The 27,915-nt window shown below is 35.8% G+C and overlaps 1 protein-coding gene across 3 annotated transcripts; it reads right to left on the bottom strand.

The window, feature by feature from the left end:
* Window positions 1-27,902, bottom strand: LOC117323697. Of its 3 annotated transcripts, none has more exons than XM_033879076.1 (21): window positions 27,792-27,902; window positions 24,460-25,338; window positions 23,534-23,744; window positions 22,673-23,141; window positions 21,946-22,304; window positions 21,279-21,384; window positions 20,682-20,850; window positions 20,174-20,286; window positions 19,798-19,827; window positions 15,686-15,853; window positions 14,726-14,944; window positions 7,898-9,605; window positions 7,587-7,686; window positions 7,166-7,215; window positions 6,946-7,032; window positions 6,653-6,756; window positions 6,399-6,474; window positions 6,123-6,211; window positions 5,414-5,743; window positions 4,892-5,088; window positions 1-4,474 (listed from the first exon to the last, which is right to left on the bottom strand). In XM_033879076.1, exons 2-21 carry the CDS (start codon window positions 25,241-25,243, stop codon window positions 4,336-4,338), a joined length of 5,508 nt encoding a protein of 1,835 aa, XP_033734967.1. In that variant the 5' UTR covers window positions 25,244-25,338; window positions 27,792-27,902; the 3' UTR covers window positions 1-4,335. The 3 variants fall into 3 exon arrangements, with proteins under 3 accessions (XP_033734967.1, XP_033734968.1, XP_033734969.1); XM_033879077.1 differs by having other exon boundaries at window positions 27,815-27,882; XM_033879078.1 differs by lacking the exon at window positions 19,798-19,827.
* Between the last annotated feature and the right edge of the window lie 13 nt (window positions 27,903-27,915).

The following is a 27,915-nucleotide window of genomic DNA, read 5'->3' on the forward strand; positions in this document are numbered from 1 at the left end:
AAAAAAAAGAGACCAATAATCAGTTTAACATTGGTACCTATAAAATAATCAAGATTCAAAAAGCATTTTCTGCGTCAGAATAAAAAAACAAAAATATGAAGAAAAAAAACCCCAAAAAAACAACATACTGTACCAATGTCTGTACGTCAACAAAATAAAATCTAAAATTCCTAGACACATGAATCTTATCATCAGATTATCAACATCTTCACTTTTAATCATTCAAACTTTGATCTTCACAATTAGAAAACCAAATGTTCAGTTTTTAATTTTTCTTGACAAATGACCTTAAACTCATTAAAATTGTACATGGGACTACAATATTACAAGCTGCAATTAATACATCTAGAGACTAGGTATGTTCACTGCAGTGCTGCCTGAACTCGGGTGTGTAATCTCAAGTGGATAAGGAATCATTTGGCAATGTGTTATGATGTTATATATTGCGGTCATACTGTCAGTGTTCAAGCAACAACTCATCATAACCCTGTCAACTGTTCACTCAGATATTTGGAAGGTTTAGAATCAGAAAATAATCAACCCTATGTATAGTAATATAAGCTGTTAGAAAGGTCAATGAATATCATTATCGATTACAAATTCATCTGGCTTGAGAAATAGTTAATTGAATTCTCATCCACATCAATTATGAACTATATATTGAAGTACATATTTGTGGTTCTCTTGCATTCACTGTGCATTGCTGAATCCATATAGACTTGTGTATATATATATGTATATACATATAGCAGGTATCACGGTCACCTCCGGGATTTTATGCTCTATGTCATCTACTATTATCAGGTAGAATTAAACTGATATAATTCCTATGATATGCTTTTAACTTCAGCATATTAACTCATCAATACATACGAGTAAAACTATCACAGAATTCGTGATTGGCCCTATTAAACGTGTAGCAGTGTAACATCGTCTCTCCTTCTCATCAAATCAAGAACAAATTTAACACAACTTTTTTTAAAAAAGATTAACACACAAGTTTGACACTAATATCATTGTCGGTTCCAACAATGTGAGGAAAAATAACAAATGTTTTAAAGGAATATAGTATTCTATAGAGAAATGATAGGAAACATGAAATGACAGATGAGTAAAATTTGAGATTGAAAAGTGAGCAAGATATAACATGGGTATTTATATATAATATATATATATCAAATATACATTTGAACAATGATTGAAACCTATACAAAATCTATTTGTACAAAAAAAATGTACATGACAATATTCTCAACATGTTCCACACACACACACATACAAATGAATACTACATGTATATATATATATATTGGACAGTGTGGATGGCACCCAGCAGTCATATAAGGTACAAAACAAACGTATTTACCAGGGTCTCGCCAGTCAAAGCCTCCTCTCTCTAACTTTTTATATTTACATGATGGGATGAAAATTAATGATACACGTTTCTCTTGCTGAAGAGCCTTCAGCAGCCAGACCCTGGGAATACCACTGTCAATTAGTACAAGACGGATAATGAGATTGCACATGCCTCAAACAGTAAAGTGGGACCACAGCATTGGCCGGTCTTGTCCATAGAATAAATCCAACATACATATATAACACATCTCACAGAAACAGGGCACAAGAAACAAGATTGTTGTATAAATTGCACAACTGTTAGCTCTGAAGAGCTTTTACTACTACAGAAATAGTAGCTCTTCAGAGCTAATCTCTATGTTAGATACAACACTATCATGGTTCTTGTATCCATGTTCATGGTATATGAAGATAAACTTATAGTTTGATAAAATGGAGATTACCATACCTTAAGATTAAGGTATGTTACCATGGTGATTATCACACCTTAAGGTATGTTACCATGGTGATTATCACACGTTATATGGTAGGGTACCATAGAGACCATCACACCTCATAAGGTAACTATAGGGCATCATGGAGATTATCATACATTATAAGGTAGGTTACCATGGAGATTATATCTTAAAAGGTATGGTATCATATTCACCACAATGCTATTACTTATTCAGACAAATACCAGAAGTCAGATTGAGATTTCAGTTGGATATTACTACATTGACATAAGAAAATGAATCAAAAAGAAGTTTTATCTAATTTTAAAGATGAGTCTTATCTCTATATCATTACATAGTAATAGACATGCACACAAAAAAGTTGAGAACCAAATTTTTCAAAACAATACATTTGTTGACCCACTTGAATCTCATTGTGCACTAAACTGGTGATCCATTGCCGATAAGCAACAAATAGCACTATAAGGTAACATTATACTCCAATAAAATAAAAAGTATGCATTAATTTCTTGTAGAATTAATTTTAAACTGCAATATAGTTTGTCCTTCCTTACTGCTCACCGGATACTAAGCGTAAGACATAACAGACAGTTATTGTATAACCACTGTCTCATTAGTTAAGAATCATAAGGTTTCACTGTCTATCATGTAAGGTGACTGTTTCAGACTTTTTGGAATAAAAAAATAAATATCCACCTAACAGTTTGAAGCCAACAACTATGTATGACCAATCAAATTGATTAAAATTTCAATATCCACTGTATGTATCATGTAGCATCAACAATGTTAGCACAACTATCTTCTCATTAGCCCCTTCCTTTTTGGAATTATAATTCAATTCAAATATATGTATTATATTTGGGTAAGTCATCTTGAACAAAATAAAATATGTGATGTACAATATCATTAGACTTGTTTTTCAAATGTGTAATCAGACACAAGATATAGAGACAGCAGTCATTATTGCACTGGTATATTGGCACCTCCATTACGAACACCACGAACTTGAGGACACAAACAAACCACAGATACACAAATAGCTGCCACAGGATCAATAGGAACAAACACTTACAACAATTAATATAACTTTTAAAACCTTTAGCAGTGGTTAAAATCACATTTTAGGAATAAAATGGTTCTTAACACATTTGCTAAAAGAATGAAATAAAAGATTCTTTGATAAAGACTCTTTTACATAGTAATAGAATGATTAAAACAATTGTGTCATCTATATCGGGCACTCCTTCCTCATCACCTGACCGGTACTTGCCTTACTGATCAGTAAAATTACATACACACAACATATATCAATAGAATCATACTACCCTGTACTTAACATAATACCTCCGCTGAAATGTTGAAATCCAGTCACACTTATCAAAAACTGAAAAATCAACATAACCATCATTCAAGATTTACAATTAGTTGTACAGAAAACAATATAATATGTACCACAGACCTGCTCAGGAACAGAACTTCCTGTAAGGAGTTGAATAGCACACAGAAAGTCTTTCAAATAGAACAGTATTGCACTTTGTCATAAAGTCACAAAATTACAACAGGGAATACACATAGCAGTGAGAGTAATTATATATATTCATTAATACTTACTTTGCCATCAAAACTGGGATACTCTTTAAACTTTTATTAGTTGTATGCCAATAATGAATATATAACTCAACATACCACAGCTGAAGTACTCCATAATAACCCAAACCATGTTCCTAAGATAATAATAGTATCTAAACAAAAAGCCAGAGCACCCACAGATGGGCAAATGGACAACAAACAACACAAAATCATTAGAAATCTAAGAATCCTAGACCCTCCATCTTTTTATCCTTACATTAAAGCGACATTACCATCTAAAACTGGTGTTATACCATAATATCCTGCTAAGGAATTGGATGGCAACATACATTTCCTGCCTACACCAGTGCAGTAACGAACATCGCCTTTTTATACAAATCGTAACGTCTCTAGTTTCATATATGATTTTCTTGCTTTTTTGTTTATAATATAATATCAATCAATTCCTACCTATTTGTTTTAAATTTGAAACAAAAAATTGACATACTCATAGTAAGCCATTTTAAAATCTCAAATTGACATTTTTTCTTTCTCTGTAACAATCATAATAAATCTTTCAATTATCTTTTTTAAAGTACTAGTTTTAACATTTGGTAAAATCTTACTTTTTTAAAATGAAACAATATACCATATTATCAACAGACAAAACAACATCTTTGATCAACAGTAAAACACTAAGGAGTTAAAATCAACCCAATCACATAGCCATAGAGAATCACAGACTTGGATAGCCTCCGAACCAGAATAGCTCTGTTTCAGAAAATCTGGCGGATGGCACAGAACGAGCATGCACGTCCTACAAAAGACATACAGCTAGTGTTATAGTACGGGTCTCCCAGTGTGTATGAGCTGCCATTATGTAACTGATGATCCAAGGAAAGCCCTACAGCAGAAACGGGGTTATCTGAAGCACCATATGGGAAGGGGCACACTATCAGCCATTTGGGGAGCCAGTGGGCAGTATTGTTTTAATAGTCAATTCTGTATTGTTTGGCTTAGGTTGTTTTCTATCAGCTTCTGCCAGTCTATGGATCTTCATATGAGCACTTCGACTTTTCACTTTAGGGAACACTCTGAAAAAGAAAAAGAACTTAGGCATTTAAATACAAAAATGAGACATCTGTTGACTATAGATCTACAACACCTGCAGTGAATGAAATATTTATCAAGTACAGTTATATCCAGATCTGAGTTGTTCACTTCAGGATCTAACAACATACGAAATATATGGTTGCACTTCTAGTTATGCTTTCTGAGAATCCCTGACTGAAAAATAACACTTTAAGTCTCACCTCTGATCCTTTATCACATTGGGACTAAAATCTACCAAGAAATTATGGCTTCATTAAAAAGAGAGAATGATTGATGGGAAAAGACAGGCAAATGAGAAAAATAAACTACGGAAAAAACAGGCAAATGAGAAATATAAACTAAGTATTATTCAGTTTCTATATACATGACAGTTTCTGTATTCTTCCTGATTTACTGACCTTCCACAAAGTTTACAGGGGAACACCTCGGAGCCATCAGCAGGAGCAGGTGCTGGTACAGTTTTGTTGGGGAGAGGATTTGACTTGGGCCTGCCAGGTGCTCGGTTCTCTATGTTGCGACTTGAGGCAGGAGAAGAGTTTTTCGAGCTACCATGTATTCTCCCATGAGCATTCAAAGCCTGCTTTGAACCAAATGCCTGAAATATCCAAAAAGTTTACAGAGTTACATCCTTAAACATGATTTACATATAGACACATTTTCAGCTGTCAATCAATATCTATACTTAATAGTCAAGTAAATGATAATAATGTATTTAAATGATGCATCAACAATATTGAAATGATATTGTAAGGATTCAAAATGTAATCATAGCATATCTAAGGTAGTGAAATTAATAGTTTGTCTAGTCCACTGGATTGATTTTCTATCATTTGAGTATTCTTTCTCTCATTTAGTCATTGAGACTCAATTGATAAGCCAATATGGTACAATCTGTTACATAGTATGTATAAATATCTTACAGCAGTACACTCTGGATATTCACAAGGAAACATAGGAACTGGGGAAGACCGGACAGAAGAGCTGGAGAGTTGTTCCTCTTCCTTGTCCAGAGGGTCACCAGTGTCCAATGAGGAGCTCGAGTCCGAATCACTGTCATCCTCATCTGTCACCTGTGTCAGCCCACTTTGCTGCTGCTGCTGTTCCTGCTGTTGTTGGCGTGTCCTTAAGTTGTATAGCTGGTCCTGTTCACGCTTACGCCGCACCACTCTCAGGCGTTTGTGTTCATCTGGACACACCTTCTTCCAAAGGTAGTAAAACTGAACACAATCACCAGTTGATTTGGTCTCAACCTGTAAACATTTCATAAATACACATTGGACATTCACACTGAATAACTCTGCATCTTACATAATCTGAAAACATAGCAGTATGGCAGATCTACTTACTGAATCCACCATTTAATTTGGTCATCAACAAACACAGCAAAGCAAAGTATCTTAGATGTTAACATTTTTTATGTTTTCATAATTAATCTTAATGTTTTTAAACTTTGAAAGATAATTATTATTCAATTTGTACATTTTAAAGTTTGAAGAAATTTCATCTGTCTTGTTTTAACAATAAACTGGATAACCTTTTTGTATAATGTATAGGGCACCTATGCCTCTGCTCCTCCAGTTTTGGAAGAGAAGAGAGAGTGGGCATAACAAATGGAATCAAATCTCTAACCTCTTTTGAGATACTCAGAAAATCTTTGTCACATTTCATCAGTGCCTGCTGATAACGTTCAACTTCCTCAGTGGACCATACTGTAGATTCTGAAAAAGAATGTGCAACTTGCTTTTTTAATGTTGTACAATCATATTACGTTCAAAGCTTAACAAAGAAAAGTTGCAAGTTCAGGTAATGAAAACCAACATTTTACAAAAGTGGTCTACGAGAACATCATCCATGAACAAGAACAAGCTTCATTTACTCAAGACTATTACAAACAATATTACTTACCTTGATATGTGTAAGAATGTAGACTGTGATATCGTGGTACCCTGACAGCTGAACTCATCAACATCAACATAGCCGTCTGAAATGAAATAAATACAATACATAAATTCAATGCAAGTTCATAGTGAATTCAGTACAAATTTACAGACTAAACATCTATCCTTACTTTGTAGATAAACAGTATTTAGTTCACCTAACTGTCACACACTATCTCAAATAATCTGATTATTAGGAAAATTCACAACACACCAGCTCACCTGAATGTTTCCATTAGCCATCCGTAATAAATGTAAAGCATACTCCACATTGGCACCATTTCCTTTCACAGCTGATGAGCATGCAAATTCCTGATAATATTGCACTGCAAAACAACAGTAAATTGTTTATGCCACATACTGAGATATAAAGCACTTAATAGTTATGTGATCTGCACTAGAATTTATATGGGCATTAAAGTTTACAGCTTTTACTCATAAACAGAGTACTGATTTGGAATTGTTCAGCCTTTTTTGTTTATACAACTCTCATTCACCACATTTTATCAACCTACCATCTTGGTCACTGTTATCCCCTAAAAAGGAGGGATCCCACATCAAATCCTCTTTAGCCTCTAACAACTCCAGACCAACTCTACTGCCTGAAAATAAGCACACAATTTAATCATACATTAATAAATGTTTGTCATAAAAACTTTCAGATATAATTATTTTATAAAAAGGAATTTCAGTATAAGACATAAACATTGTGGGTGGGTCAATTAATGTACTTACTGTTGAAAGGGGGTATTTCTGCCTGATATTGAGATCCTATGTTTACATGACTGAAAAAGAAAATATTTATCAGAACACACTTCCATAAAGTCACATAAAACATCCAGGGAATATCATTAATGAATAACCCTGTAGCCATCATCGGAAAGTGACATCTTTCATAACTATGGCTGCTGCAACCTAGTAATCATCTTTTCCACCATCGGTACAGAATGATTAAATGTGAATTTTATCTTAACAGCATTTTTTCTAAAACATGCAATTGCGTATATTTTTTGGTGCACTTTTCCATTTAGTGATGAAATATGAATATCCAAGAATGGAATACAATTTATTCTGCAAAACAAAAAGGAGTTTCATATGTTGGATTCCATATTACTGCTATATGAAAGTTAATCACTGGTCATATGGGGCTACTTACGGTTGTACATCTGTTTCAGGTGCTGGCTCCTCGGACTCCTGAGGAAGGGGAGCCTCCTCTTCATCTTCCTCCTCCATCTTCATCACTTGATCAAAATGTCCTGAATGGTAATAAAAAAGATCTACTAATGTTGGGTCGAGATCGGATGAAATAAACTTTTGGCAGACGTTAAACATAACAAAATATGACTGACAATGTAAGGAAATTAGAGATGAAGTAAATGATTTATTTCCAAATTTTATAAATTACCATGTAAGAAAAGCTAATTTAACACATAAATGTGATGAATATGAAATAAATTTCTGACTTACCTATGCTCCCTCTACTGCTCATGCCCTGCTGGAGAGACCTGGGGGCAACTGGAGCAGACATTGGGGTGACTGGCTTGTACATACTGCAGAATAGACCTGATCCACTGCGTATAGGACTGAGCATGGGAGGAGGCGTGTAAGGTGGAGGAGTGTTGCCCCTGCCATCTAAATGAGGGTTGATGCGAGGAGACCTTAGCCTGCTCTGAAAGCCACAGTTATTCATATGAGGAGGTATAAACAGTGGAGCAGGTCGATGCTTCCTTTTCAATTTGATGGGACTAGATAAAGTATTTGGATTTCTAAACAGTCCTGCACCATCTGATTTTGAAAACGGACTGCCCCAGTACTCTTCAGATTTTGATTTCATTCTCCACAGGGAGTCCTCTGTTCGACTGCGTGGCCTCATAAATGTGTGATCCTCACTATTGGCTCGCATGAGGTTGTAGTCGTCTCCTGATTTACTCCGCATGCGAGGCCGAGCATGACTGTCTGATTTGACATGGGGGCCACTGGACGGGTTGTGTTTGACATATGTTATTGGCGTTGATCCCTTATTATGCTGATTACCTGAAGAATAAGATTTCTTCAAAAGGTCTACTTCACTACCTACTGAAAGTCTTCGCTTAAGCTCTTGGTGTCGATTCTGAATGGATTTGGTTTCTGATTTTGTATTTAAACTATTTTCTATAGTTAGATGCTGTTGCACCGAATCACCATGAAGGCCTAAGATGCCCTCAAAATGCCCACCTGGATTATGATGACCCTCCATGCTGCCTGGCAAATCCCCTTCTGGGTTGTTACCACTATAAGAGTCTATGGTTGGGAATGAAAACGGATTACTGTCAGCTGCCTTGGATTCTGTATGCAATGATCTATTGGACATTTGTTCCATGATCTCTTGTTTAAGTCGTTCTGCAGCACTATCCAGATCTATGGTGGCACCCTCTGTGCCACTATGAAGATTTCCAGAGACATTTGACACTACATAGCTGTTAGACATTGCAGTATTTTCCAGTGTGGGTGTCACCACTAGATTGTTCTCCTCTTTGATTGTAGAGGGCAGTGTTGACATGTTGGGGTTGCCAGCAAGGGAAGATAGACCTGCTATGCCCCCTACCAAGCCAGTTGTGGTTGTTGTTTGGCTACCAAAAACAGTACCCACTGGGTCCTGTATGCCATTTATGCCATTAAGTAACTGAGCAACAGAAAGTTCGGGATTGTCTGCACTGGTTGTGACAAGCGTAACCTGACCAGCAGAGAGATGGCTTGGCGACACAAAGGATGTCTGTGAGTGTGGCATCACCTCCTGTTGAGGGTTTTGAGTCTGAAGTGTAAACTGTGGGATTTGAGCAATGGCGGATTGGAGGTTTGACTGTATAGACATGGAACTGAGACTGGCTGGGGGTGGGGAGTGTAGCTGCTGTAACACATGCTGAGAGTGGGGTACTGATTGTTGCTGCGGTTGTTGTGTTTGTTGCTGCTGTTGTTGTTGGGAAGTCATACTAAGCTGCTCTGCAAGCTGGCCGATGTCCATTTGCTGGATGATGTCACGAGGACCCTGCTGCTGCTGCTGACGGGCAAGCTGCTGGAGATGCAGCTGTGCAGACATGCGTGAGGGAATTTCCTGGATCTGCTGGGGTGGAGACTGGAACTGGTAGTCTAGGGACTCCACAGACACCTGTCTCTGTAGAAGGGGAGACTGTGGCACCTACAACACATACATATGGACATTTAAATAGTGCAGCAAGAATACATTAAACAAGTGTTAATTGTAACAGCACTGGTTATAGTCCCCCAAACTACCCCAGCTGTAGCAAATGAAGCTTAAAGAGCCACAATATTGTTCATGTCATAATAACTCTCATCAAAATTGAACATTTAAATGTTAGTCCTTTTTTGAAATCCAGCAAGAGGCCCATGGGCCTTAACGGTCACCTGAGTTCTAAGATACATATATTTACTGATAGCTGATGTTTCTGTTTTTAAATCAAGAATTTAACACATTTCACCAGTGTGACCTTCAAGGCAGGTCAAGATCATTAAATTTTCCAGTCTGTTATCAAAGCATGTCACTCTCTCAGTATCACGAACCTGGCCTCTTGGTTATCAAGAAGTCTTTTAAAAGATTTTAACACATTTGACCTCTGCAACCTTTACAGCAAATCAGGGTCATTGATTTGAACTAGCATGGTAGCCGTTTCTCCCAGTATGCCACTAGCAAAATCTGCAGGAGCCGAAAATGTTAATTGTTTACAATGCACACCAGATGACGCCAGACAAAAGGCAACCTTAATAGGTCACCTGATGGAAAATGGAAATCAAAACCTTAATATTGTACCAATTTTCTGCAAAATCACACATCTAAATTTTGACCAATCAGAGGCCTCCATTTCACTACCATAGCAACCAAGATATATGAAACTGTTCCATAATACTGTATTAATACATCTATTTACCAATTTTCATCAAATTCAGTACTCTGATACCGTATAGGGGGGAATTTTCATGGTCATAATATTTGGCAATTTGGCAATAAAAACTGAAAGTTGAATTTTGGCAAATTCTCCTGAGCATGGGGTTTTGATTATGTGTTTAGCATATATTACCAACATATAGATAAATCTATTCTATACAGACACTAGGGGATTTGCTAAAGTAGTGTTTTTATGAATACATGTATAGTACATACAAATAAACTACATGTACCAGCAACAAAGGTAATGAATAGCATAATGAAGTGTACTTAATCAACTGTATGATATTATTGGTCATCTATTGTATGATAAATTTACATACAGGTAACTTGTTAACATCAATTGAATTGTATATGGCTTTGTTTTCACAAAAATGAATCATAATTTTGAATTGTCGTCAAGGGACCTGGCAAAACACAGGTGAGTCTATGCATTTAGAGAATACAAGTAAATCATGGACTTATTACCACAGGAAAGGTATTGAGTTCTTTACACATGACTGATTGGATAGGTAGATATACTGTATACCTGGTATTTTTCGCCCCAGGTTATTTTCGCCCTTGAGCAACACAAAAGATATTCGCCCCGTTTTAATTTCGCCCTAAACGACTTTTAAGAAATGTCTTTTCCTCGTTTAAAATAGAAAATTTTCGTTAGGAATTCTCGATACAATTGCACTCGGAACACTCGGGATTTATCGAGTTCCCCCATTTTCTTTTCTTTGCATATCCCGCTGAGGTGTGAAATATACAACGTTTACCTGTGTTCAGATTTACTTTTAGCCTATATTGATTCAAATAGTATCAGGCATGCATGGTCGATTTTAAGCAAACACGATGAGTGGTAAGTTCACCATGCCGTGACTAATTACTGACCAGTGTTTTCTCTTGTTTATTTGTCATTGATGGAAGCCACAAGCGACACTGAACTCATAAAGTCAGTCTTCACAATGGCACGAATTTGATACTATTTTGTGAGCATCATTTTAAACAAGAGCTGTTGGAGAACAGCATAGCTTGTCGCGCAAATGTTTGTCAATAAATAATTAAAATATATTGATTGGAATGGTTTCGCAAATTGCATTAATAATATTTATATTGTTTACTTGATCAGATTATGTTTTGTGAATTCATGCAATTTTCAAAACCATACCATTTTATATATATATATATAAATTATTTATTGACAAATATTCTGGAGACAAGCTATGCTGTTGTTAAATGAATATATTAAATACAAATGTAATTGCTTTTGGACATATTTCTTCAATTCTTTGACAAAATATTATCCTAATGAGAGTTGTCTCCCTTGAAAAATGTGGACCAGTATAAATTGTCTATTGTGAGCATTTCGACATTGTTTTATTTTCAGTTTCACCCCCAGAAGGGATAGTGTAATTCCATAGGGACTCTTTTACCAAATATCAGGACCCTAGTACATCATAAAGTGACGTGTTAATAGCTTTCAACATTTGCACACAAATTTTAAAAATGTATTTTTTTCCCCAAAAAAATTTCAGTTTAACTCCGGCAAGGGATAGTTTAACCCCCACAGGGAACCTAATACCATGTATTACTATGGCTTTCAACACTCACAACATAAACTTAACACAAAGTCCAAAGATTTAAAAGCAAAAACAAACAAGAGATCCCAGAGGGATCTTGGCGCCCACCATTGAATTATCTTCATAGGTTCCATGTCAGATTGATCTTTTCTCTACTTTTCCCTTCATTTTACTAATCTGTGCAAATTGAGACATCCCTCCAGTACTTTTCAAACAAGGGAATCCTAGCTATATAAGAAATTTGAGATTTACTGATAATGGCTGTTTGTTTGCCAGGTTGTTTTCAGGACAGACTGGTCCAAAATTGCAATACAAGGGACCAAGGGGAACCTACTTATGAAATTTGAGAAAGATCCATTCAGTACTTTGAGAAATAGAGATAACAAACTTCAATTGTCAAAATCCAAGATGGCGGTCTGTCGGCCATATTGTTTTCCAATTGATCTCAAAATGCAATTAGCATAACGAGGCACCAAGGGGAACCTACATATGAAATTTGAGAAAGATCCCTTCAGTACTTTCTCAGAAATAGCGATAACAAACTTCAATTGTCAAAATCCAAGATGGCTGCCTGTCGGCCATGTTATTTTCTGATTGGTCTCAAAACGCAATATGCATAACTAGCCACCAAGGGAAACCTACATATGAAATTTGAGGAAGATCCATTCAGTACTTTCTCTGAAGTAGTGATAACAAACTTAAATTGTCAAAATCCAAGATGGCTGCCTGTCAGCCATGTTGTTTTCGGATTGGTCTCAAAACGCAATATGCATAACTAGGCACCAAGGGAAACCTACATATGAAATTTGAGAAAGATCCATTCAGTACTTTCTCAGAAATAGCGATAACAAACTTCAATTGTCAAAATCCAAGATGGCTGCCTGTCGGCCATGTTGTTTTCTGATTGGTCTCAAAACGCAATATGTATAACGAGGCACCAAGGGAAACCTACATATGAAATTTGAGAAAGATCCCTTAAATACTTTCTCAGAAATAGTGATAACAAACTTCAATTGTCAAAATCCAAGATGGCTGCCTGTCGGCCATGTTGTTTTCGGATTGGTCTCAAAACGCAATATGCATAACTAGGCACCAAGGGAAACTTACATATGAAATTTGAGGAAGATCCCTTAAATACTTTCTCAGAAATAGTGATAACAAACTTCAATTGTCAAAATCCAAGATGGCTGCCTGTCGGCCATGTTGTTTTCCGATTGGTCTCAAAACGCAATATGCATAACTAGGCACCAAGGGGAACCTACATATGAAATTTGAGAAAGATCACTTCAGTACTTTCTAAGAAATAGCGATAACAAGAATTGTTTACGGACGGAGGGACGGACGGACGGACGACAGACGCAGGGCGATTTGAATAGCCCACCATCTGATGATGGTGGGCTAAAAAACAGATTTAAAAAGAAAAAATCAATTTTTTTTTAAAGTTTTACTCCAGGAAGGGATTGTCTTACTCCATAGGGACTCTATTGCGAAATATCAGCACCCTAGTACAATTATAAAGTGATGTATTAATACCTTTCAACACTTGCACCAAAAACTTAACGCAGAAATATTCTAAGTCCAAAATTTTCCAAAAAACTGTTTTTTTTCCCCCAAAATCTTTTAGTTTAACTCCGGCAGGGTATAGTTTAACCCCCACACGGACCATATTACCATAAATTACTATGCCTTTCAACACTTGCACCAAAAATTTAACATTTGAAAAACCAACGCCGACGCGACGACATAAGCTCTCACTCTTCTTCGAAGAGACGAGTTAAAAATGACTGGATTTTAAAAGATACTTAGTATTTATAGTTTTTTTGAATCAAATATACTGAGAAGAAACTTTTTACTTCATTTTCATTAGTGGCGTAAGAATTTAGCAGGTTTAATTTTGGCAATTAAGATAAGGACCCGCCAAATCGCCAAATTAAAGCCCAGGAAAATTTTGACCAATCAGAAGTCATTTTGTGAACAATGTACAGTTTTTTGTTTCATCTTAGAGTCTGTCTTATACTTATCCATTCCACCAATTTTCATTTTGATGCCCAAAATGGAACAAAAGATATGGTTCAATATGTTTTAGCCAATCAGAGGATCATGGCACCAAAGGCACTGACAATAATCTGTATTGATTTTATGACAATGCAAATCTGATCCTTTCTCCTCTGATAATCTGTTGATACAAATTAAATGAATCATGTTGCAGCATGTTCAAACAAGACACCATCAGGACTTACCCTGCTGGTAAAATTAGTTATCTTTTCCTATTTCAGAATCTGTCTCCATATCATGTATGGAAATCAACACTAAATTCCTCTATCAGGCATTTGATTTTCGGGTTAGCAAATGCTTCAAATAAAAAAACAGCTGAAAAGCACTCAATTTCAATATTCAACGTAATTTCCTATCTTTTTTTCTTTCTATTTTACTTTTGGACACTGTCCCTCAATCCTCAGAAAAACCAGACACTCTGTTCATACCTCATCAAGTTTCCATCACCCAAATAATGTTAAAGACTAAATTTTGATTAAACCCATTTTTGAAAAACCAACATGTATTCAAAAAAAAAAAAAAAAATGCACAACAAGGCCTCATGACCAAAATAATTTCAGGATGATCTTCAGTAATGTCCGATAAACTCAAAATCATAACATGTAATGTGTGTAACAAAGCAGCAAGGGTGAGCATTCATGATAAATTTCAGAGCACCTCTGGATGTAGCATCAAGAATATCTAAAAGACGAAGAGAAGGTATCTTTTACTGGGTGGACTAAACTGTGAACCTGCCTGAGGAGATTGTGGTACTGAGCTGGACTGGCTGTGTTGTTGGTGCTGTTGTAGAATATCCTGGAACTGTTGTTGTTGTTGCTGCAGCTGGTTCTGTTGTTGTTGTTTGAGATGCTGGTCCTCCAGTTGTTTGAGCTTGGTTTGCTCCAGGTGGTGAGTAAGCTGCTGTTTTTCTATCTGTAATTGCTGGATCTGTTGTTGTAACACTAACTGCTGCTTCTGAAGAAAAAAAGTTTGAAACAAATGAATTAATATGGTTATTTTAAGTTCCTCTCTTAGCAATATCTGAATCATGATACGAAAATCATAACCAGTAAAGAGTATATTATTAAACCTGAATAGTTGAAAGTAGAACATTCATCTCAAGGATAACTTATTATCTATTTGGTGTCCTGATGAAGCCTATGTAAAGGAGAAACCAGTCGACCAATACAGATGAACCATTGAGGTCTCCCTTGCCTGTTGTGATTGACCCCGCCTACTATCTATTGGCAATGATACTATGAGGTAATAGTGCTCTCTCAATAAGGCCATAATGGGTATAGAACATCAAAGTTACAATTTTAATTTGTTAATTTCAATACACATATTCAACCAACACTTGGGGGCTTGTGAGAGTCATCCAGAGGAACAGGCACTATTGCTTCATATGCTCATGTGTGTAGCCAATGGGAAGTCAGTATTCTGTCTCATATCATGCAGGTGCTAAATCTGAATATTTCAACTATTCAGAGGCTTTCTTTTTAACAAAAGTTATTGTAACTACTGTTTTACCTGTGTATGGGATGCCTACTGTATCTACCTTATCTGAACATGTATACCTGAAGTGTACGTCTGGTACCTATTGTAACTTCCTTACCTGTACATGTGGCACCTCCTATAACTACCTTACCTGTACATGTGACAACTTCTATAACTACCTTGTCTGTATATATGTAGCACCTGGTGCATTTAACTTACCTGCACATGTGGCACCTGCTGTAACTGCTCCTGTTGTTGGTGATTCTGTTGCTCAAGATGCTGTTGCAGCTGGTGTTGCTCCATCTGTATCTGTTGTATCTGCTGTTGTAGCTGTTGCTGCAGCTGCTGTTCTTGCTGCTGTAACTGCTGAAGCTGTATCTGCTGTTCCTATAATCAAACAAGTACCAAACATGTGTCATGTTAAGTAATATTAGAATTAAAGATATCCATGAAGTGGAGCTGGTTTTTTCTTAATGATACAAAGTTATGTTGTTTTTCCAACATTTAACATCAGCAACATTTATCTACTGCTTTCAGACCTTCTTTCATTGATTAAGGATGGGGCCTTTTTTGTATTGTTAACATCCCATCAACAGCTAATGTCATTTAAGGATGTCCTCCCCTGTGGGCAAAGTGCATGTGTGTGTGTTTTTTGGAGGCTAGGCTGAGATGTGTGTGTTGGTCTTCTTATGATAGTGAGATCTGATGCTGACTTTATAGTGCTATCTCAATGAAGCATATTGCTGAGGACACCCAGGACTCTCCACCTAGTTGCATTATACTGACAACAGGTAAACTAGTTGAATATCCCATCAACAGCTAATGTCATTTAAAGATGTCCTCCCCTGTGGGCAAAGTGCATGTGTGTGTGTTTTTTGGAGGCTAGGCTGAGATGTGTGTGTTGGTCTTCTTATGATAGTGAGATCTGATGCTGACTTTATAGTGCTATCTCAATGAAGCATATTGCTGAGGACACCCAGGACTCTCCACCTAGTTGCATTATACTGACAACAGGTAAACTAGTTGAATATACCCCCCCCCCCCCCCCCCCACTCCATCTGATGATGGTATGCTAACTAGAACTGTCATCATGAGAATAACTAATACCCCCATACGTAAGAGTGGAAATCTAAAATTAAAACACTCATGCACAAACACACAAATTCATTCATATGCAAATTCTTAATGAAATCTACCCATTTCAAACAATATTTTAAATATTAACAAATCAGAGGCCAATATTTATTTGATATCCCTAATCTATCTAAATATCAAATTTAGTTGAAATAGAACAATACCGTCTAAATTTCAACCAATAAGAGGCAATTAATTGCTTCAGTATGGTTGTCATGACAACAAAGCTTATACAGTTTTGCACCCTCTAATACCCATGCACACCAAATTTTATTGAAATTGTCCCTTGATTAAATTTCGACCAAACAGCAACATTGTGCTTCAATGGAAACAAAACCTATACAGTGATTTTCAGTATACCTTAATACCTCTGTTTTATTTGGTCGAAATCAGCAAATATCTAACTAATCAGAAGCTAAGATTGTATTGCTATGGTAATAGTTTTGGAAAAACCTAATGTCAAATTATAGACTTTGTTCCAAGGCTGAATAAAAGTGGTCAAATGACTGAAGAATTAAAGCTTTTTTTCTCCAGAAAACCTGTTTATAAACCCGTTTTTTTTCTATTATAAATACCAAAACGACATTTACTATGTGGCTTGTGACAGGAAGTTCTAATTATTATTTTACAGTATAGTGCCTCTAGTGTATTAGCTTATGTGTATCACTGCCAAGAAAGGATTGAGCAATCTTTGAGCTCAAGGTTTTTATTAGCCACAAGTAAGCTAAAACAGAAACAAGGTAACAGTTTATTCACAAAACAGAAAAATATGGTTAGACTATAACTGTATATCTAATGGCAATAGTGTGAAAACTGCCAAGCACTGTAAGAAGTAATATATGTACACCAGTGTCTAACATAACACATGATTGTGGTTCAAACCAGACATGTAATTATTTACTGAGTACTTGTAGCCAAAGTATTATCATACAATCCATTCACAAATAATATTCATATATCAAACTTTAAAAGCATACAAATTGAATCTATAGGTATACAGTTGTGTACATGTATGGTAGGTATGTATATGTGCAAGTATGACTAATATAAGCAGAAGGCAGGCACTGGATGCAGTGTTCATAACTGAATCTATTGGTAATAGGAACTACCAATTTTCATTTTCAATTATATTCTTCCCCAGAAAGACAAATATCCAAATTTGATAAAATCAAAAAAGTTTAAGAAAAGTTTGAATAAAACTTTTAAAATTGACATTGTGATACTTCTATTCCTCTTACCCAGGTTTAATAGACAAAACTTTGAACAGTACAGACACTGCTGACTAGATTAATTCCCTTTATTAATTAATACAGTTGTATTTTGTTTAGTTTGATGAAGCAAACAATTATTAGTGTAAACGATTAGAGCCCCCAAAGAAAAGATAACCTTAAACTGAGTTATATAGGAATCAGGCTCCGATTTACCTAGACATTTTAAAGCTTATGATTCTCCTGACTCCAGAGTACTATGACCTTCTGTAAAATCAATAGCTATCTCTGTTTTTGTAGGCTACTGCCTACAGGCCTAAGTATAAAATAATACAATTACATGTACAGGGTATCCAGTTGACCCTTGACTTTTAGCAATTTCTTAAGTCAGATCACTATTTCTCAGAAATCTGAAGGGTCAAAACATCAAGATATGTCCCTTCAATCCTAAGAGTCAGATATCATTTTAGGGAGTAAAAAACATACTCTCGAGGGTCTACTGGATGCCCTGATGTAGCAAACATTAGGTCACATTACACACGAGATTTTCTACCTGAAGAAGAAATCACCAGTCTTCATATAAAATATTTCAACCATGCAGCTGAACCAGCAGATCAATGTCCAAATATTGTTTTATTTGCATCAGTTGCTTGATGAATTTATATCTTTTCTTTTTGATTCCTCAAAGCATATCAAATTACAGCATACATTTCATCTTAGTAGCCAGCAACTTTTAACAAATATCAATTGAGTTTTTTTTCTTTCTTTCTTTCAGTCCAGGGTTGTCCAACACACCATGTGTTTTGTTAACATCACTTCATGAACATTTCATGATTAGTCTACCAGGTAATACATGCAGTAGATGTGTTTAGTTAGGAGAGGTGGGGTCATTGGCTGATTAGACTGAACTGTTGTGGATGCTTTTCAATCATAAACATACCACTTGTATACTGTACCGTAATATCTAAAATGACCAGGGCAATTTTCAATTTCTCAAAATTTAAATGATTATAGAGCTTTCCTCAATTCTTCAATAAATACTCAATAGACACTAGGCTACTTATGGTGAAAGGATGGAGGTTTCTGACAAGGTCAAATACAGTCATCTTACAAAAATCAAATGTACAAAGTTGGGTGGACTGATTCACCTGAAAATCTCAACATTTTGTAATTTAAACTACTCTGGGTATTACACTTTACTTAGAAGTTATCAAACTGAAATTTGTTCCTCTACTAACTAGAGATTGTCTTTGTGAACAAAAAAATATGTTACTTGTAGGTTAAGGTCACACTGAAGTCGGTAAATAAGGTGTACAGCAACTTTCATTAGAATTTCTTCAAACAGTTTAAATGTTAATGCCAGATAACAAATTATTAATAAATATGCATTTTGACCTTTGACCAAGAGATTGAAGTCAAAGTGACTGTACGGTTGTGCTTTGCACATTGGCTTCAGGTAATGCAAGTATATTGTAAGTTCTGTCAAGATATCTTTAACGGTTAAGAAGTTATGGCCTGGACAAGTTTTGCACTTTCTTGACCTTGAGGTCAAGGTCACAATGGTCCAATGACAGTACACTGCACTTCGTCAGTGGGTGATTATGGTATACAGTAACAGCAAGCACGACAACCAGTACTAATACAGTATGTCTCTCCTCATTCGGAGGGGAGACATAATTAATGGAAATTGAAGACCCCACACCTAGGTTTTTTTTGTTTTTTTTTTATGATATCACAGTTAACTGTATGTCAACATAAAATCTACACAGGATAATGTATAAAGATGCAAATCACTGTATTTGTTTTAAGAACTTGCATAATATATGAAACTTTGCCTACAATAGATATTGACCCCTATTTAGAGGCAAAGTTTTGATGAAAATGAAAGATTAGTAAGTATACTGGGATAAGCCTTCAATGCAAGGAGCAGTGTTGATACATATACATGCACAATGCTTGCGTTTCAACTCAATATTTGACAATACTCACACATGCAGGTTTAGCATCAGACTTAGATTTCTGTTCAGACAGGGAAAAAAAAACAATATATAATCTATCTACACAGGACTTACATAACAATACAATCATGCAAAGCTTAATTGTGGATATTTTAGGGAACAGGAACATCACATATGTTACTATTCATGCTCAAGCATAAATCCAATACTTGAATATCCTGTGATGTTTCAAGTAGATCCTAAAATTAAAGTATCCAAATTTTTTTAACCAGTTCTCTTTTTTCCAAATTATTCTTCAATGACCCATCCTGAATTCACAACATTGATCTGTGCATTTTACCTCACAACTGTATTTGTAAATTCTGGTTCTGTTGAACCAACATGTAATATACATCTGTGAAGCTAACCTGTATCTGCTGCTGCTGTTGATGCTGCTGGAGTTGCTGTATGACAGAGTGTGCAATGTCAAGAGGGGTTTCAGGAGTGGCCACAGGAGACTGCAGGTTTGGGAACACAGGACCTGGTATACCAATAAATCCTTAATTATTCAACATGGTAGAATATATTTTGTTTTAGCAAAACAATACCCTACACTTAAGCATTGAATTGTCTTGATATTATATTGATAATGATAGCCAATATAAATGACAGAACATTGCAGGTATCATAAACGTTATATCGCATACAAAAGCCTGCAAAAGCTTGAATGCCCGTATATTTGAAATGTCAGTCTTTACTAAAATTATTACTACATATCAAATTAACCACAATGGACTGTCGCCACCAAGTCCTTTCAAACTATGTAAACTTTCATTAGAAGTGATATATTTGTTAATTAATATTGCTCCTTTAACAATGAGCAAATACAGAGCAAAACTTTGAATGAGGTATGTTGGTTCCTACAGGTAGCCTTACCTGCTGCCTGAGCAGTCACTGGAGGAGTGATGGTCTCTAAAGACGTCGGGAATGCCTGTGGTATGGTCGGGAGAGAAATGTCTATTGGCTCTATAGAAACCTTAGAAACCTTTGATCCCATCGAGGTACTATGTGCCTTCTTACTTTTCTTCTCTTCTTTATTTATGTCCTTCAGCACAACATAATCATTACAAGATGAATGAAGCATGTACATCATACGTCAATATTTGTTTATTCAGCTGTAAACAAGCATTAATGTATATTAAAGTGAAAAACTTTTTAAAAGGTTAAAAGCGCATCAATTAACATTATAACATGACTCTTATATTCAAAATAAAATATATTCAAACAGGTAATATCAAGTGATATATTTATCTATGCATTCAATGTACTTATTTTTATTTTTCAGAAATTACAATGCAGACCCACTATCATGAAGCAATACCTATCATAACAGTATGTCAGAGTAATATAAAGGATAAGCCACGTAAACAGTACGGTTTACACACATACTATGCTGGTATATATATATCTAAGAATATGGACAAAATTCTTTTCATTCATATTACAAAGAAACATATGTAATAAATCTAATACCTTCTTGAAGTAGCCTCCATGAAGTCTCATATGGCCATTTAAGGCTGGAATATTCTTAAAACGTCGCTCACAAATACTACACACCACTGGTTTGGCCGATTCATCTCTGGATAAACAGATAAAATCAATTCAGATTAAATTCAATTCAAAAGCACTTTTCTGGAAAATAGACAAGACTTATTTTATTTTACAGCCAATTCATTTTCTGCAGTGAAAGAAAAACATTTATGATAAAGGAACTACTCCTATTCAAGATTTTATTTCCATTGATTTTAGGGTACTCCTAATCCATGCATTCATATATCCACAAATTTAACACACATACTGCTGTTTCATGCAATGTACGAAGGTTTATACTACTTTCAAAAAAATAGTATATCTCTAATAGTACAATAACATTACAAAATTTTAATAAACACATTTATGTATAAAAAGCATTTGCCTCATGAAGCATAGTAATTATTTTAACCCGAGATATCAGTTCCGGATTCATACTATTTCTGCAAGACTTGCATGCATTTTGAAACTCACTCAACTACTTAGTAATGTGATGTACTGATGGTCATCTCAATTTTTTAATTTATTCTTTTTTGTTGACTTACCATATCTAAACAAAACACTTAGCTCTCCTTAAGATGTAAACTGAAACAATACATGTATTACTCACCCATTAAGTTTATCGTTGGTGATGGTGTTGGGAGTGAGAGGGTTGGCAGACCAGATGCGCTGGGGACTAGTTGGCACTGGGTGGTTCATCACAGGACTGATGGGGCTAACCTGCTGGAGGTAGCTTGGTGACTGGTCCTCAATGGTGCCCTGAGGACTGTGTGAGTTGGATTGGTGCCCTGCTCCAGCTTGGTTTGCTGCTGCAGTCAGGATATGCTGCATTCGTTCCTGCCAGTTCTGTTGGGAGTCAACTGGCAGCCCCTCAGGGAGCTGTCCAAGTGGCAACGACTGCTGCGTTGGCACAACATGGGGCTGAATGGTGATCTGCTGGGGGCGCTGAGAATCATCCGTAAGGTGAGGCTTAACATATTGACAGTAGTTTGTTATTAGAATATCACGAGACAGATAGGAATGAAAAATTAACAGGTTAAATACCAGTCTTAAGTAAGTAAGAAAAGAGAATCAAATATCAGGCAGATACACTGTGATTGCAGCACACTTCAACAGACATGTTTTTAGATTATAGCACTTTAAACATATGGCAGTGCCATTATAAAACCAAGTAATTTTTAGACACAGATATTTGAGTCCTGGATTCATGATTTTCTTCAACAGCTAACTAACATTTTTAAAACCCTTTATATCAACAGTGATGCAACATCAAAACTAAGTTTTTTAACATTCAGACGAAAATCTAGTAACTAAACATTTGAAATGCACTAGCTTACCTGCTGCAGTGTAATATCATGAGAGGTTGAAGCAGAAGATGGCACTTGGTCAAACTGGAAGAATGCTGTCTGCTGTTGTGGGTTACCATTGTTGCTGTATGTGGGACTGGTCATGGGCGTTGAGTTGTTACTGTACTGAGGGGTTGAATACTGACTGGAGCAGCCATTGCCATCCTGAGAAGAGTGGCTGTTGCTCGCTCCAGATATCACTGATAAGGTTGTGGGCATACTCTGTGTCTCTGTGGTGGTGGCTCTCAGTGAGGCTGTATTAGAGGCTGCAGCAGCAGCTATGATGGCTGTTGCATTGGATGCCACTGCTGCAATAGCTGTCTGGATCTGCTCAGGTGACTGGTTGTGGTGATTCTCCAAGTGGCGCCGTAGTGAGCGGGCATCACAATAACTCTTCTGACAGTTGTCAACATTACACTCATATGGTTTCTTATCACGATGTGTCATTAAGTGACCATTTCTGTGTAAGAAGCAATAATTAAACAATTCAATCACATATCCACATGGATGGTATTTATGAGAGTTCCTGCTTCCTAAAATTCATGTTTTTTCAGTTTATGACTTTGTTAGTGTTGAACAAACGATCATTTGAACAATGGTGATGATTATTCAATCATGGATTTTGAAGTGATTCACAACAATACCTTCAATGCCAGAGATCAGTAAGGCTTAACATACCCATCTGATGGGCATCATCTCAAACCATTACAATGACTCTTCAATCTCTATATATAGCTATGAATCATTAGAAAGATATAGCCATGTTAATTTCTGTGATAAAAATTCATTATTGACGCAAATAATAAAGGTTACTATTTTTTTCTTTCACTTATCCAGCTAAATCATACTTACAGGTGGTCCTGCCTTTTGAAGGCTTTTTGACACAAATTGCACACATATTTGCGTTCATCACTGTGAGTGAGTCTGTGTTTAGCCAGGGCGCTTGAATTGTTGAAGGTTTTATTACACGACGGACACTGCATGGTCTGGCGGCCTGGGGAACCTTGACTTTTTGGTTGTTTGTTTTTAGATTTCTTCTTTGAGCTGTCTGACTTGTTGGAGTCTTAAAAAAAAAAAGTTAACAAATATTGTTAAAATAAAATTCATCAAATTCTTTTGTAAATATTTGTTTTATTTCAAACTAAGGATATTGTAGTGCAACTAACTTGACAAAATTACGAAGTAAATGGTTATTTTCTTTTATATATGAGAATTCTTTGTGTCCTATATAACAAATCACTTGTCCAGACCAAAAGTTATTTGCCAAGCATTTTCTTGGTAATATAAATAGTATTGTTTAATTAATGCTTGGATGGAATAAGGAAGGCCAAGTCGCATTAAGGACCATTTGTTCTCAACCTAATTCTATACAGTAACTTTCTATGGGACATTGAGTTTATGACATGCCTAAAGTATATTGCCTTTGTCATCAAAGGAAGTTTATACATTAAAATAGAATTTGTGGTCAGTATATAATTCTAGTGCAGAAACCAGTTTTATAATTCTAGTGCAGAAACCAGTTTTCTATCTACAGGTAAGTAACCTAGACTTTCAGACATGAAAGTTATCATAGAAGCATGTTTCCTTTTATTTTCACAAATAGAAAATGTCTTTGGGTATTGTTTCACAGAGTCAAGACACTATTTCAATTGGGCTAGGATAATGGATTCATCTAATGAGTCATTGACAATTACATTAGGGCTAGTCATGCAGCCAAGCGTAAGATTAACACCAAGAAACCACCTGTTTTAGTTTAATTTAATATATATATAATTCACCTGGATTCTGCATGCTATCTGGGTCAATGACTGACCCCAGGTTACTATCTCCTACAAATCCTGAGGCAGTGTCAGTGAATGGCTGAGGAGATAGGCCTTCCATACTATAGGAATCATTCACATTGCCTTCCCCATCAAACAAATCAGGTAGGTTCTCTGACATACGAATGTTCCCTGGTGTTCCCATGTTTGACAAAATGCCATCATCCAGGTTTGGCAAACAACTGTCAAAGGCACCTTCTGGTAACATATCACTGTCATTATAGTTTATAGCACTCAGCATGGCATCCCCCGACTTGGCCGAGGGACGGTAGTGTAGAATCTGTGAGGTGCTGGTCTGGCTTGGTGTCCCTGGGCTAGTCTGTTCACCTCCATCTTGGAACTGGATACCTGCAAGCCCAGGGACCCCCTTGTCATCTGTCACTGAATAAATGTCCACTTTGGAATCAGATTTATCCATACTTGATGAATGATCATCTGAAGTATCCTTGATGCCAACTCCAATAGGCAGCCTGATGCCTATTTGTTGGTCAGTTAAGGCATACACTGTTCCCCCTGAACTCTGATGAAGGTTATGCAAGGAGTTGGATAGAGTAACTGGCAAGTTATCCACAATATTCTGATGGAGACTACCACTTTGATGAAACAGGGAGGGGTTTATCATAAGAAAGTTGGTAGCGCCTGATGCAACATTGGATTGGGGCGACTTAATGGCATTATGCTGGTCATGACCCGACATGACAAGGCCTGCTGTTGGCTGGTTGGCAGTGTGGTGACCAAACATTCCAAGGAAGCTGGCTAAACAAGTCTGTGAGAGTTGTCCCCCCTGTTAAGGCAGACCCATCTCACTCTATGGCTACATTTTGGCACAGGCAACATCTGTAATATAAAAGACATTTCCAATAAGTTTGATAAGCATCTCACTGTCTTACCAGTAATAATACTAACACAAATTCTTTAAAACTCACGTTTCATAACACATTTTCTTTAAAACGTAAGTTTCAAGGTTATCAACAACTTTTATGAATTATGACCTCATGCTCACACTCTATGTCAATACTATTAATTGAATGGTGAAAGCAATCTACCAGGTACATACAATAGGTATGAATTGATTTAAGCAGAAAAAGAGATATATTGCCTTTTTTTTATTCATTTCTTGTTACCATCAGGATAAAAAAAAACATGATCAGGATAATAAAAATATATCTAGCAAAGGAATGTTTTCAAGTAGGAATAAAAAATAACCTAAGTTTGAGGTCATCCAGGAGATTACATTATATACTGTTTACAGCTTTAAAAAATATGGCTAAATTAGAGTCTTCTAAATTATTTTTAGAGCTAACATTTATAAGTCTGAAGTTCTCAACCACAACAACAGACTTCCTTTAAAGTTAAATAAATTGATCCAAGAATTCAAATCAATATGAAAACAATAGTACTGAAGGGTGGAACAATATGCATCTACCTAATACCAATTCAAAGTGATATAAATTCTTGTATCAAAATGCAACATCAATATAGAAAAGTAACAAGAAGAATTGTTCTATCAACCCCGCTTTAGAAACTACAACTATACACTACAGCCACAAATTCTACAAAACCATTGAAGTTGGATTAAAACAGATCACCAGACAGGGACAAGATTGTAATACTGAAATAAATGCTGCAATGCAAAGCAGGATACTTAAAGCACATCCCCTATTTTAAACCATGGTATATCTTGTGTCATGATTGTATCATGAACAACTGATGCAGGGCAAACATGGAAAAAAGATGCACATCATGTACCGGATTTTTAATAAAAGTAACTTCTTTAATATACATGAATTCCTCTTTTGTTTTGCTACTTTTGGACATGTTCACATTAATTCTGTTTCTTTTACTGGAATTCCTGAAAATAACTAAGGTACCTTTTATTCCAAAAGTATAAAAGGGATGTCAAAAATACTACCTCCTGATCTTCGGACTATGTACTGGTCAGTGACAGCACTATTGCATGCTGATAATTAAACATCAAATTTGTGGTGTTGTTTTCACTTTCACTTTTCCAGTTATAATTATACTATTATAGTGTATCATAAATGGCATAAATCATTGTTTATGATACATCAACCATGGATTTCTGGCATTATTTAATGTGGTGTTGTGCCAAACCTAAACACTGTAATCCATTAATAGACAATTGTTTGGGCATAAAAAAGATAAATTGAACTTAAAGATATTATATATACAAGTACTATATCCCAGTGTGTTTTATGTGGCCCTCCTGTTCTACTCAATAGCTTAAAGTGATATGATAAGGGATTGTTGTGTGCAAGGAAATTTGGTCATGTCTACAAAAATGATCAGGATGCATTCAGTCACTTGTACTTTATGCCTACTGTATATACTTTACCTTGCCTTTCTCACCCAAGTTAACATACATATATAGACAGACTAGGCCAGGCCTATGTTTTGATCAGTAATACATGGTTATACAGTCTTCAATACTTTCTATTTCAAAATAACGGATAATAAAATAATGGTCAAGGATAGTTGCTTAACAAGCTTGAGCATACCATTTCAATAATGTATTAAGATATATTTCGTTGATAAATGTTGTTTTCATCAAAAATTATCATAGTATGCTTCAACTTTTCATCACTTAGCTGATATTGCACAAGAACTTTGTAATCAAATTTTAATACTAAATAAAAATTGGAAACCTAAGGTTATGCATTATTAATGGTGACTGGAAAACCTATGTTTATCATATGTAAAACAACTAAGCTTAATATTATAAGTTTACTGCTTCCACGTTTCCATGTAATATATTATATTGATGCCATTACTGTAGATGTTGATGATAAAGAGACGTTTTTGCATATATGAATTTGGCACGGGTATCTTAATATACGGAACCGTTTAATTACACTTCTAAAGATAACAATGATGCATAGCTATCTAGTAAATTGTAATATATATTGGAAACAGCGTGGGTGGACTCAAAAATATTTAAGAGCCATTCAAGGAAAAACCTCAATTGACATATATCGCATTTTCCAACCATCTGCAAACGATTCCCGGAAGTACACACAGAATCAGAAGCATCTACAAACTTGCAAAACATTTAAGACTCATCAAAAGACAGAGACGTACCAATCGATTCGTTTGTGCGATTTAAATGAAGTAAACGTGTGTCATTTTCTTGCATGAAATCAACACATGTGAAAGTTTTCTTTTTGGGGTTGCCTAGTTTCTACTTGTGAGTTCATGACAATATACAGCGCAACTGCAAAAATGATAATTGCCATGGGCTAAACTAAACTACGCAGGCGACAAGAGCTCACCTCCCTGTTCGAATAAAACTCACAGAGGACGATCAGCATTTAACAAAATTCACAAACGTCATGGTAGTTACAGCTGAATTTCCGAAGTTGCTGTACGTATTTACTTGTGCCTCATTGCTTATTT

Source organism: Pecten maximus, chromosome 3 (genome assembly GCF_902652985.1).
Source record: "Pecten maximus chromosome 3, xPecMax1.1, whole genome shotgun sequence".
Lineage (NCBI taxonomy): Eukaryota > Metazoa > Mollusca > Bivalvia > Pectinida > Pectinidae > Pecten > Pecten maximus.

Bases quoted from the DNA above. Each gene is read 5' to 3' on its own strand.
- LOC117323697 (XM_033879076.1), bottom strand. From the start codon at position 25,243: ATGTTTGGTCACCACACTGCCAACCAGCCAACAGCAGGCCTTGTCATG. The intron at 23,745-24,459 runs GTGAATTATATA...TTTTTTTTTAAG, and splicing joins AGATAGCATGCAGAATCCAG to ACTCCAACAAGTCAGACAGC. The intron at 20,851-21,278 runs GTATTAGATTTA...GTTGTGCTGAAG, and splicing joins ATGGAGGCTACTTCAAGAAG to GACATAAATAAAGAAGAGAA.